General features: G+C 35.6%; 1 protein-coding gene across 1 annotated transcript in view; it reads right to left on the reverse strand.

The window, feature by feature from the left end:
• The window catches only part of LOC150089413 (ribosomal RNA processing protein 1 homolog B-like), a 141,714-nt gene that overhangs the window by 18,680 nt on the left and 109,373 nt on the right, over positions 1–13,661 (reverse strand). The window contains exon 9 of the mRNA XM_090389975.1: positions 9,302–9,366. Coding sequence (XP_090246101.1) covers positions 9,302–9,366 — 65 coding nt within the window. The remainder of the gene's footprint in view (positions 1–9,301; positions 9,367–13,661) is intronic.

The raw sequence follows: 13,661 nt of genomic DNA on the forward strand, positions 1-13,661 counted from the left end.
AGGAGTGAGCCTAAGGCTGATTATTACTATGGGAAGGGAATTTGACTATTTCCTGAATAGTGGTTGGATGAATATTGCTATCATTGGACAATTCTTCATTGTTGGCTATACGACAACTTTTGTTTTTAAATAAATTAAGGTCCTCTTTGTTGAAAAATGGAGTCCTTTCTGTTAATGGCATTATAATTGAAATATGCATCCTTAAAAAGCTGTTCTTGAACAAGTATTAGTGGATAATAGGGATGCATATTTGAAATTACAAGGAAGATGCTACGATATGTGAATGCAAGTGGTGATATCGTACAGATTGGCCATGCAGATCTCACTGATCTATGAGTCATATGAGATACTGATATGGTTTCCAGAATTTGTTTTGTATTAAAAGATAGTAATGGAAGTGGAAATTACCCTTTTCATTACATTGAGGGGAATAACTATTTCTTACAATTTTTTTCATGTATAGTAATATTTTTTGAAGTGATTTATCTTCATAAACTTTCAAAGATCAAACATGTAAGCACTCTACCTACTTTAAGCAGGGATGAGATCACCACTTAACTACTCTCCTCCCACATGGGATTTTATGAATTATTCAGTATTGTCATCCCAAGGCAAGATCAAACTACAGTTCTTTTTTTTTTTTTTTTTTTTAACAGTATCAATCAGTTCCACTCTTGCATCAGCTTCAAAAACACAAACAGAACAAAACTAGCACCTTCACTCCTTGACATTCTTCTTACCAGATATGGCAACTATATCTTGAATTAATTGACAGAAAACACCACAGATGTAAGGGAATATGGTGTTTGAATTACAAATCATTCAACCAAAGGAACAAAATCCATGAAACAGTTTTTCCATAAACCGCAATAATACAAATTAAGTTCCACCCCTACAGAAATCAGCATTACAATCTAAGATGTAGTGTCATGCCCCGAGTGCCAAGCGATTTTTCTTAAGCGAATTATAAAGTGATCCTTCCACGTGATTTTCTTCTGTTTCCTGTTTCATTTCTAGCTGCTCTCTTATACTCAGTTCATTGTAAGTGGTTCTTTACTTAGCAGATTTTAAGTTAGAACCCAGGAAGGAAAATCACCTTTCTTTTATTAGGATATTTATCCATTTTCTCACTAACAAACTAATCCTCCAGCGGCTTGGTCACTAGGTGGCACAGCTCCTGCATCCCCATGGCAGGTTCAGAAACCTGAAAGGAAAAATAATCATTTCGGAGCTAAAAGGAGCAACAATGGACTCAACAAAGCAGGCTTCTCCTGGAACCATGGATCTAACTGATCATAATCGGCAGTATGATCCTAATCCATCTACTGCCAAAAGACAAAAGAAAGATGTGACCCAAACCATCTCTCCACTCTTTCTAATTTTTCATTCCTTATCAGACCAGCCAGTTAGTAAACTTTCTCCCTTTGTAATACAAAGGTGTCTAGAACATGTAACTGGTCCACCGAAAATGGTTCGACACTTGAAATCAGGCAGCCTACTGATAGAAATGACAAATCACCGACATTCTAACTTCTTCTTCTTAAAACCACAACTTTTGGAGGGATTCCCATCAAAGTCACTCCACATGCCACTTTAAATACATCTAAAGGGGGGGGGGGGACCTCCTGAACAACTCTGAAGAAGTAATTGTACAAGAGGTACAAAATCAGAATGCCATACATGCCAAAAGAATCCTTATTAAAATGGATGGAAACCTGACACCAACTCACACTATCATACTTACTTTCAGTACTCCAACTCTACCATCATCAGTCAAAGCAGGATACCTGAATTGCCAGGTAAAGCCATACATCCCCAATCCAATAAGATGCTTCAAGTGTCAAAAATATGGCCATTCCCAAACAGTATGCAGAGGACAAGCTATTTGTGCCACTTGTGGCTCAAAAGAACATAACAGTAAAGAATGCAATACACAATCTCCTTGCTGCCCAAACTGCAAAAGAGACCACCCTGCCTATTCCAGAGACTGTATAATATATGGAAAAGAGAAAAGCAAGTTCAAAAATATAAAACTGAACATAAGATCACATAACAAGAAGCCAAAAAGCAGATACCACTACTTCCAGCAGTGAGATCATATGCAGCAACAACTGCAGTGAAGAAAACAAAGGTAACTGCAACAGAGACTGATATCTCAGTCCTGCTTAACATCTCAAGAGCGGATTGGACACGTAATCTTCTTTTACAAACAAAACCAAAAGTTGACCAGGCAATTAATACGCCCATTGTAATCTCAACCAGATGCTGAAGATCCAACACCAACAAGCAATACAAATCCCAACAAACCTTTTGAAAAAACAAAAAAAAAAAAAAAAAAAAATACTGACAGTATGGAAATTGATGAAAATGAGCAAGAAGACGAACCAGTTCTGGAACTTTACGCAAATGATGACATGGACAGTGGTGGAGTTGCCATTTTGGTCGACTCTAATATTCCATTCAAGCATATTCAGCTGCAAACATCCCTTGAAGCAGTCGCGGTACACATCGTGACTGGAATTACCTTGACCATGGTTTCACTCTACCTTCCACCTAATGATGCGTATACACTGCAAGAATTTGGGGACTTAATTGAACATTTACCATCTCCTTTCTGTTTGATGCGGGACCTTAATGGGCATCATATCAATTGGGGATCACTTCATACAGACAAAAGAGGACAGATGATTAAAAAAAACTTATAGATAATAGGAACTTAACACTCTTAAACAGAGGTACTCGCACCCAGGTCCATTTACCAATAGGCACCTCCGTAGCCAGGTGTGGAAGGAGCAGCAGTGCGTAGCACACTCTTCTTGATTAGACCGGGGTTCGAGCCCGTCACCACCAAATACGGAGGATGCGGAAAGATCAGGGAATGACCACCGCATATTCCCAGAGCAATATGGCCTTAGTTGCTAATGCTCCTAAAAACCAAATAACAAACAAACAAACAAAACCATTTACCAACAGGGACTACCTCTGCAATTGACCTCACCATCTGTTCCCCAGCTCTCTTTGCTCTCCTTGACTGGTCTGTTTCTGATGATCCCTCTAGCAGTGATCATTACCCAGATGTTTGTCACCTACTAGAAAATGATGTACCACAACCTATAAGAGGTATAAAATGGAAATTTTGCAAAGCAAACTGGGAAAAATACCAATGTGCTGCTTCTTTAGATGAGAAAACCATAAGACCTTCTGATATCAATATGCCGTTACTCATATCACAAATCAAAGAATTTCTGCAGCAAATATTGCAATACCAAAGACAGCTAACCAGTTCCATAAATATTACAAGCAATGGCAGAATGAAGAATGCTTGGAAGCAAAGAAAGAAAAAAATAAGGCTCGGAATCAATTCAGAAAATTCCCCACCACCACTAATCTCATAAAACATAAGAAAGCCAGAGCAAAAGCACATTATATATGCTGGAAATCTCAGAAAGAATCCTGGATATCTTTTGCAAGCAAAATTAATAGAAATACGGACAGCTGAATAATCTGGAATAAAATTAGACAAATTTCAAGCAAATATTCAACAGCACCTAAACAAATCATAAGCTGGAAAGGTCATAAGCTGAAACAGAAAAAATTTCAAATCTACTAGGAGAAATCAACTAGAGGAATTGTGATCAACATCATACAGACCAATTTTTCAAACATATAAAGCTCAAATCGAAAAATACAAAATTAATTTCCACACAACTCATGAAATTTCATACAACCATCCCTTTACTATAAATGAATTGCATAAAGCCAAATCAAAGCAAAGTGCAGCAGGCCCAGATGGAATCCACTATCATATGATTAAACACATCACCGAAAATTCCTTGTGCATGCTCTTGCTGCTATATAATAGGATATACCTTGAGGACAAATATCCAGACTCTTGGTGACATTCATTTGTACTGGCCTTTCCAAAACCTGGGAAGGATCACTCAAACCCATATAATTATTGCCCCACAGCCCTTACTAGCTGTCTAGGTAAAATTTTATAAAAAAAAAAAAAAAAGGTAAATGATGAGTTAACATGGTTTCTTGAATTCCACAATCTCCTTAGTCCTAGCCAATACAGTGTTCAGAAAAACAGATCAATAATAGACATAATGACAAAAGCAGAATCAAATATACGCAATGCCTTTCTCCGAAATGAACACCTTGTAATGATATGCCTTGATATTGAAAAGGCTTTCGACACTACCTGGAGATATGGTATCCTTCATGAATTGCACAAATTAGGACTTCGAGGCCATTTGTCGAAGTTTCTTCAGAATTTCATGTCTAAAAGAACTTTTCAAGTCTACTACCACCACCATGTTGTCTTAAATATATAATCAAGAGCAGGGGGTCCCCCAAGGCTCAGTCCTCAGTGCAACCCTATTTTCTATCAAAATCAACATTATTACAGAAGTTATTCCAGCAACAGTAGAAACATACCTATATGCCGATGACCTCACAATTTCATGTCACTCACAGAATATGCAGACAATTGAGAGGTAGCTTCAATGTGCTATTAATAATATAGTATCCTGGTCCATCTACAATGGATATCGAATCTCAGTACAAAAGACAGTAGAAATACACTTCTGCAGAAAACAAAAGATGCATCCTGATCCAGAACTAAGAATAAGCAATCAACAAATCCCACTCAAACATAGTATTAGACTTCTAGGACTAATAATGGATTGCAAATTAAATTTCCTAGAACACACAAAATATCTATGTACTGTGTGCTTAAAGAAATTAAACATTCTCTTGAGCAATATCAGCCATGACATGGGGGGCCCTGATCGTTACTCACTTTTGCACGTTTATCATGCAATAATAAGATCTAGATTAAATTATGGTTCTCTCATCTACTCCTCAGCTAGGAAAAGTGTGAACTGGTTAGATCCAATTCATCACTGTGCATTACGTGTTGTTTCCGGAGCATTTCGTACCTCACCTGTGTATAGTTTATACACAGAGATCCGTGAACACCACTCAGTCTTCGTAGACAAGTTCTTCTTCTGTACTATGCTGCAAAAGTTCAAAGCCTTCCCGGACATCCAACACGGCAATATCTGTATAATATGAAATGGGAAACTTTATATGCGAACAAACCTAACACCTGCAAACCTGTGGGTATCCGACTAAAAGAAATATTCTCACAATTGAACTTAAGTATAGACAAAATCTACCAAGATACCGCCACATCCCTTCCTCCGTGGGAAATCAGTTCAGTTGACTATGACATGGCCCTCATAAAATGGAAACAGAACAATATCCCAAATCAACATATAAAACAGCTACATTCCTCTTATGTAATGCAATTCTCTGACTATTCTCATCTGTACACTGATGGGTCCAAGACTGAATCACACATTGGTGCTGCAGTCACCTTGCCAAACAGCATAATTTCACAGTCTCTTCCAATAGAGTGCAGTGTCTATAGTGCTGAATTATTTGCAATAAGTCTCACCCTGGATCACATTGCCAAAACTTCTCTGGTAAAAAGTATAATTTTCACACTCATTGAGTGCAATATATGCTTTAAAACTGGAAAATCATACATCTCATCCATATCTAAGAAAAATTCTTTCCTGCCTATCACATTTTAAGACAAAAAACCAAAGAATTATATTCCTGGACATTCTGAAATACTCGGCAATGAACTTGCAGATTATGCTGCAAAACACTCATCAAATGAAAATTCTCACTTGCATAAAATTCTGCTCAATGATTTTAAAAGCGTCAACCGAAAAGCCTCTGAAAATATATGGATGCAGACCTGGAAATCGCAAACAAACAATAAATTATACCAAATCAGACATCAGCAGAAATCCTGGAAATTAAGTTTGGTCAAACAGACATGAAGAGTTATCCTCACCCAGTTTTGCATTGGCCACACACATTTAACACACTCTTACCTCCTAATGAAAGACGATCCTCCACGATGTTCTCAATGTCTGATCACAATAACAGTGAAGCACACATCATAGAATGTCCACGTTTCCAAATTGTCCACCAATCAGCTTTCAAATCACATGCAAATGAACCATTAAGCCTTAAACCCATTATAGGAGAAAAATCAAATGTCAGTGAACTCTTTTCATACCTCAGTTTAATAAACCTTAACAACCATATCTAATATGTCAAATCAGTAACAGCATATCAGGAAATAAAACTTGGACAGGTGCAATACAGCTGAAGTTGCTCTTGCGCCATTAAACCCCAAACAATAAGTAGTGTCAGCGATCACCCTCATACCTAATTCTTCTTTCATAACTTGAAAAATATACTTCACAGCTGTTTTCCCCAACTTACATGAAGCACCACGTGTAGCATCAGAGCATGTCTGGACATGTCTTGTATATCATCAAGAAGAACCTAACAATAAAATAATTAAATTCAATGAAGTCAAATGGGTTTATGGCTAAAGCCTTATGCTATGAGAGCTATATAATGTAACTGTTACATGAGGAGCATAGCCACATTCTGTATCATATTTCTGTACCTAGTGTTCAGCAAACTAAGCCTGCTACCTAGTGCATCAATCTCATAATGGGCAGGCACTCCACCACAAGCTGCTTTGGTATTGCACCATCTTAAATAAAATGCACTGCTCCGATGAAGAAATATATTAAAAGAGTGGACTCTATATCCAGTCACTGCTCTTTTAAATGGCAACTGAAATTTAGGAAATTACAGTAAAAATTCAGTACACACAGTGCATGTTACTTTACTCATTAAGGTTTAGGAATAATGAATATGATATCACTTGAAATACAATAGGCAAAGTTGTCTCACATCGCAAAAATGAGATTTTATTTTTTCTTAATATTTTTTAAGCAGAAAAAAACAAGATAAAATTTATAATGGCAATTACACTGCTTTTCTCACGCAGAATAAAGAAAGATTGATTAGTTAGGGAGAGAAATGCATATTAAGTGAAATTAATATGGTCTTAAAACAATTTTTTTTAAGTGTAATGGACTCTTCTCCAATGGAGCCTTTCTCTCATGGCCATTTTCAACCTCATGTTATTCGGCATTAAAATAATGCGAAATGGGATGATCACCGTGACTTCTATTCTTCTTTTCCTTGGTTGGATTACTGTTTTAAACCTCCTGATGGCAATGTTTTCTCATATTGTAGCAGTGAAATTATTCTTGTAGAAATGAAATACTTTATTTCACATGCCACCTTAAAATCTCATCCTTTATCTAAACCTTGGTTTTCCAATAAATGTGCTAAGGTTGTTCAAGACGAGAATGTTACATACCACAATCGAAATCTACAGGTTCATTTTCTGCATACATCAAAGCTTGCAATAATTGTAAAGCAGCTATTAATCAGCCCTAACTAGATTTTGAACAGGTTAAGAGTAGAAAACTTGCTTCTTGTCTAAATGGTAGTCCAGCCAAAGCTATTAGCTGCAACTTTTGCCCATCTCTATTCCCACCTCTGTTAAAACCCTGATAGTTCTATTGCCACCTCAGCTAAAGATAAAGCTGACCTGCTGGCATCGTGATCTTGGTAAACCATTTCCTACCATTCTTGGTACTCTCCATTTAATGCCTCTTGTAGTCTTCCATCAAAATAATTTTGAACATTCTTAATGCCAAGAAAGCACCAGGTCCTGATGGTATTCTCCACTTATTCCCAAAACATGTGCTCCTGTTCTGTGTTGCCCTTTTATACTATCTAATTACACTGATGTTTTTTCTTCTGCTTGGAAATCTGCACACATCCAACTAGTTGCTAAAAAGGGAAATAAATCTCCCATCCAATTATAATGCCATTGCACCTCCACTCGTTCTGAAGCAATGGAAAAATCCATTAACTGCCAACTACAAAACTATCTACAATCCTTTCATTTCATCAATGATTGCCAATGGAAAAGTTTGGAAAAAATCAAAAAGCTGTTGCTCCTGACATTTCAAAGGCATTTGATCATGTTTTATATAAAGATTTTCTTAGTATGCATCCATCTTACAGATCGCTAACTGTTTTTTGCAATTGGGTATCCAGTTTTCTTTCTGACTGCTCTCTCTCTCTCTCTCTCTCTCTCTCTCTCTCTCTCTCTCTCTCTCTCTCTCTCTCTCTCTCTGCAGGTTACAAGACAGAACTTAGAAGACAGAAGGCTCTCTGCATCTAAGTTCTCCAATAATGCTGGAATTCCCTAATGTTTAGTTTTTTCTCCCACTCTTTTCCTCTTCAATATTAATGACCTTTTTCTACTGACTGGAAATCCTATCCACAGTTTTGCTGATAATAACACATTGCGTTCCACCTTCCAGTTTGAGAAACCTTGCCCTGCACGAACAATTTCAACTTCTCGAATATCCACTACCAATTTCCTAAATGTGTTCAAAGTGGGGCAAAGATAACTTAGTTAATCTCAATCTTTTCTAAATCTCAGCCCCGTCTTAAATCCCGCAAAAAAAAAGGATCCTTCTGCTCCTATGCTCGTCTTCTACTACAAGATCACATTCTCTATCGGAGATTAATAGAGCCCTCTTTACTAATTTCTCTTGGCAAAAGCACATCACAAATATTTCTTCCTTTACATCTACAAAAAAGTGGGTTTTCTCTTTTGCTCTTGGTGTTACTCTTCTTCTAAACAGCTACTCAAATCTATACAAATCCCCATACCATGGAATATTGTTCCCACATCTGGGGCAGTGCCCCCATAACCTCTCTCAGGCTTCTAGACTCCACTGAAAAGAGGGCAGTTAGGTTAATTAATGACCTGTCTCTTACACTTGCAAAGTCTCTCCAATCTCTGTCTCATAGATGTTCTGTTTCTACTACAAGCTTTTTCTATAGATACTTTCATGGGTACTGCTCTTCTGAACTGGCTTCTATAATTCTCCCTCTTTCTCTTCCAACCCAGTCTCAACACATTCATTCCACAACCAGTCAGCATCCTCTTATTCTCCAATTTCAATCTCACAGAACCAACTTTCCTTCTTCCTCATTTTATTCCTTCAACTTCTGTTTTCTGGAACAACCTCCCTTCGCACATATTTTTAGAAAATTAAAAGAAAAAAAAAATTCAAGTATCTTTTTTTTTTTTTTTTTTTTCATTTTTTCAACCCACACACAATACTAAGTACTATAGTTTCTATTACCTTTCATATTTGGGGTTTTCATAAAAAAAAGAAGAAAAAAGAAAAGAAATGTAAATTCGAAAACTCTCAACACAGTTTGGTGCCAAAATATACCTTTAAAATTACAATATAAAAGGAGTTAATATTTCCTTTCTTATTTTGTATATTTTAACTGGCACGAAATTTATAAAAATAACACTTACTCTTTTGTAGTTGACAATATAAAACAGTATGGCTTCAGAAATAGCAATGCTTTTTTTGAAGGTAGCTAAAAACAAACAATAAAGAAATTAATTATACAATGCCAACTGTCTATTAAACTACTCATTTAAAAAAAATAAATAAATAAAAATCTCAGTGCAAAGAATAACTCTGATATAATTTGGTTAAATATCAGAAAGGCTTTTAAACAGTTTCACCTAAGTATTCAAGAGAAGAATCTATTAGAAAAGTTACTGAAGCTGAAGGCCCCAAAGGTGGAGCCTTGCCTTCCTTCATGTTTAACATCCTGGTATTGTGATAGAGGCAATATGTGAATGGAAAAGTAATGTCTCCAAAATCCACAAAGGAGATGCAAAGGAAATGGACAACTACAGACCAGTGACTGACTTCAGTAACAGGAGAGATCATGGATTATGTTTTGCAATATGATACAGACCACTTTGATAGATATGGTGTCCTTTCTGATCTTCCTTAAAGGCATTGATGAGGGAATGCAGGACGGTAGGAAGGGTGGTTAACAAGCAAAACCAGACTACTTTGGTTTAAAATGATTTGGATCAGCTAGAGATGTTTTTTTTTTTTTTTTTTTTTTTTTATTTGGTAGTTGTTGGCGCATCGGCTTCTGTGGCCATATTGCACCTCCCAAGGTTTTTGCAGTACTTTGATCCAAGCCCGAGGCAGGAATCGAACCCGCGACCTTTGAGTTGCCGGGCAGGTACTTTACCCACTCGGCTAGCCCAGTCGGCTGCTACAGATATGGTCCAATAAAAAAACAAGAGAAAAAATCTGGCAATGATAATTTAATGCGTCTAAATATAGTAAATATAGTTTCCCATCTAGGAAACAGAAATCTAGGAATTACCTCTAAAGTAGAGGAGAGGAAGAGGAGATAAAGTGCTTCAACATGAAAAAGACATGTCATAACACAATCAGATATGAAACTTACCATGCAGTGTCAAGAAGCAGCTAGGAAAGCACATTATGCCCTGTTTATTTATGGTTTACAAGACCTTTGCAAATAGGAAGAAGAGTCACTGTTGCTCTGCATAAGATAGTTACGAGACTTAATAGTTCAGATTTGAATACTACACCTGAATAAACACATGGAGCTTTAGCATGTTCAAAGAAGGGCAACCCACTCCCCTCCACAGGACTCCATTTCCTTTATCCTATTGCAATAGGATAAAGGAAATGGAGTGGAGCCCTGAAAATCAGTAAGACAAAAAAAAAAAAAAAAAAAACCAAACAGTAATATAGTAAAAAAATAGCTTTCCATCTGCTTTCAAGTAATCTAACAATAACTGGTAAATATAAATAAGAATTTAACAAAGTCAGAAGAAGAAGAGGTAAATAAGATATTATTTACTCAGGTATATCTATGATTTGCAAGTCCATTCGTATACAAAGGAACAGTGTTGGAGTCCACTGGATTAATTAAAATGTGATTGAAATAAAATTATAATAAAATCAGAAAGGGAGGACAGTACCAAAGTTATAACTTATATCAATAAAATTGAAAAAACAAATACACAGCACAAGCCATTTGGTGGGTACATGTTTTATATGTCGTAAGACACCAAAGCAGCAAAGTGTATGCTACATTCAATATTTATACAGTCTGAAAACTTGAAAAGGAGCTAATCTACAAAATCTGAATGCTGGGAATGATTGCATTACTTTATGATTAATGCTATGTATAGCTTTATTAAAATGATAGTTTAGATGTGGAACTGAAAATCAGTTTGTTTTGAATTTCTTGTAGAGAGCCTTTTAAATTGGAAATGCCAAAAGTAATTTGGTTAATTACAGATGCAATTCATAACTTTACAATATTTAAGTGGTAGCATCTTAATTTTTTTTCCTTCCATATCTGGAAATAAAATCAAATCCTTCCCGTATACATTTCACCATCAATATTATCTAAATGATAATACAGTATTTTCTATTTTCATTTAGATTTACTAGATTACAAGAGGCTAACTCTTCATTTTTAGTGCATAACAGTATCACATGAGTGAATGGTGTCCCCCACCCCAAGAATTAGCAGGAGCGTACAAATACTGCTCATCCAGCAACCATAATTCATCTATAGACTTACCCTAAAGGGTGGACTAGGATATGAGTTATGGGTAATATATTCTCACCAATGACATTATAATTTGGTAAATTGTAGTCAATGCATGTATTTTTTCTGAAAATTGCTCTTTTGAAAGGAAGTATGATGGATGAAAGTCTGTAAACCAAGAGAAGGGGATATAGGATATAATAAAAAGATGATATAATTTATGATATAATAAAAGATGAGTGAAAAACACATATAGCTCAAGAAATTTCAAACAAAAAAGTGGGATAAAATATGTTAACCCTAATTAATAAAAAAAAATTTTCAATTCAATACATATTTATTTAAAAAATAAATGGCATCTGCCAGATACCATGCAACAGAGTTTGTTCAATTTAGGAAAGCATTGAACGGAAGAAAGGTTAAGCAATGAGAGAGAATGATCTTAGCGCAAACAGAAATGGAAATGTTGGCTTACCAGTGGATCTAGCTGATCAAAAGACAAATCCTAAATAAGCTAGGCCCTCTTTGTATGACTTTGTCTTGATTAATACTAATTCAAACAGTTCGAAAATTGTAGATCTCTTAAAGTACCATTTGTAACTGACACAATATAATAGCGTAGCTTAATTTAATTTATTATGTATGATACTCACCTTTTTATTATCATAATAATAATTAAAAAACACTTTAATTTTATTTACAGTGAAAGATATTTATATCACTACAGGCAACCCCCGAATCACACAGTAATTTTACAACATCGTTCCGCTCTAACACGATTGATAAGTTGTGGCAATCCTTGCACAACATGGTACTTATATAACACGGTTTCATTCTAACACGGTTAGAGAACTGCGACAAATCTTACATACACGGTATTTATGAGCTTTTTGTGTGGAGAAATCTCTGCTAGAAATTTTTCAACATTTTCATTCTTTTTTGTGAATCCTCGCTGTTGACCTTCTAGTCGTTATGCAAAAAAAAAAATTATTGGGAAATCCCCATGTTAGGTTTTGTGCTATTGAACTTGTGCTTGTTTCAGACCATAAAATATCGACTTTGAAGCATGCAGTTCATGAATTTTAAGGGTTCTGTTAAAGGTTATTTTGATTTTTATTTGATCGTTTATAAATTTTTTCCGGATATGTATTACTAAACTTTGTTCTTAAGAACCGTACTGGGATAATTTCTTTTGTTGTGAATTAAATTTTAGCCCTAAATTATGCCTAAGGAACTTAGGCATAATTTGGGTAACTGCTAATTTAATTAAAGAATTGTTTCTAAATTCTTTTGTGCCTGCTGTGGTAAACTATTTAAAGTGGAAAAATCTAGAGTTTTATTACTATCGGATAACGCGGCAAGCCATCCAAAAAATTTAAGTCATCCAAAATGTTGAAGTAATGTTCCTGCCACCTAATACAACTTCTTTAATTCAGCCATTAGATCAAGCCATTATATCTACCTGTAAAATTCATTACCTCAGAAAACTGTTACAATCGATTTTGGAAAAAAAATTATTCCAAATCTATTGAAGTGATGGAGGCATGGAAACATTTCTCAATTTTGGACTTTAATCACTCAAAGAAGTAAAACCATCAACAGGTGCATGCTGGAAAAATGCATGGCCAGAGTCAGTTCATTCAGGAAATGTGGTCGAACCTGCAGAAAACGGAATCAGTGCGATAGTAGAACTTGCTAAATAGTTGATAGGAAGGGCAGGTTTTGATGGTATGACTACTGAAGATGTTCAAGAATTATTGGTAGAAAAAGAGGTTGGTAAAGAGGATTCGATGGAAATGGCATCGGAGGTAAACCAAATCATTTTAGAGGTCGAGAGTGCAGATGAAAATTTTGAAGTTCCAAATTTTACACAAAAAAGCATACAGGAAGGCATAAACTTAGGTGAGCAATTAAAATCTTATTTTTGAATGCAGATCCTTCGACTGAAAGGAACACAAAATTCAAAAGGGAGCTTCAAAAATGTTTAGCTCCATATCATGCAATTTACAAAGATCTATCAAGCAAAAGCAAACAATCCTAGATTACTGATTTTTTAAAGAGAGCAAAAGATACACAAAATCTATATGCTGGTGAAGATATCACCTAAAAACAAAAAGATCTGCAACAGAGAAAACGTTCTCATTTGATTGATTAGCAGCAATGAAGAGGAAGAAAATTAAATGAGCGTATATTATCTGACATATATGTATCACAGTTTGTAAGATCACAGTTCAGTTATTACTATTTCAAATAAAAATTAAGTTTCTGATAGTTAC

This window comes from Mastigoproctus giganteus, chromosome 2, assembly GCF_048544385.1.
Source record: "Mastigoproctus giganteus isolate SK-2022 chromosome 2, ASM4854438v1, whole genome shotgun sequence".
Taxonomy (NCBI): Eukaryota; Metazoa; Arthropoda; class Arachnida; order Uropygi; family Thelyphonidae; genus Mastigoproctus; species Mastigoproctus giganteus.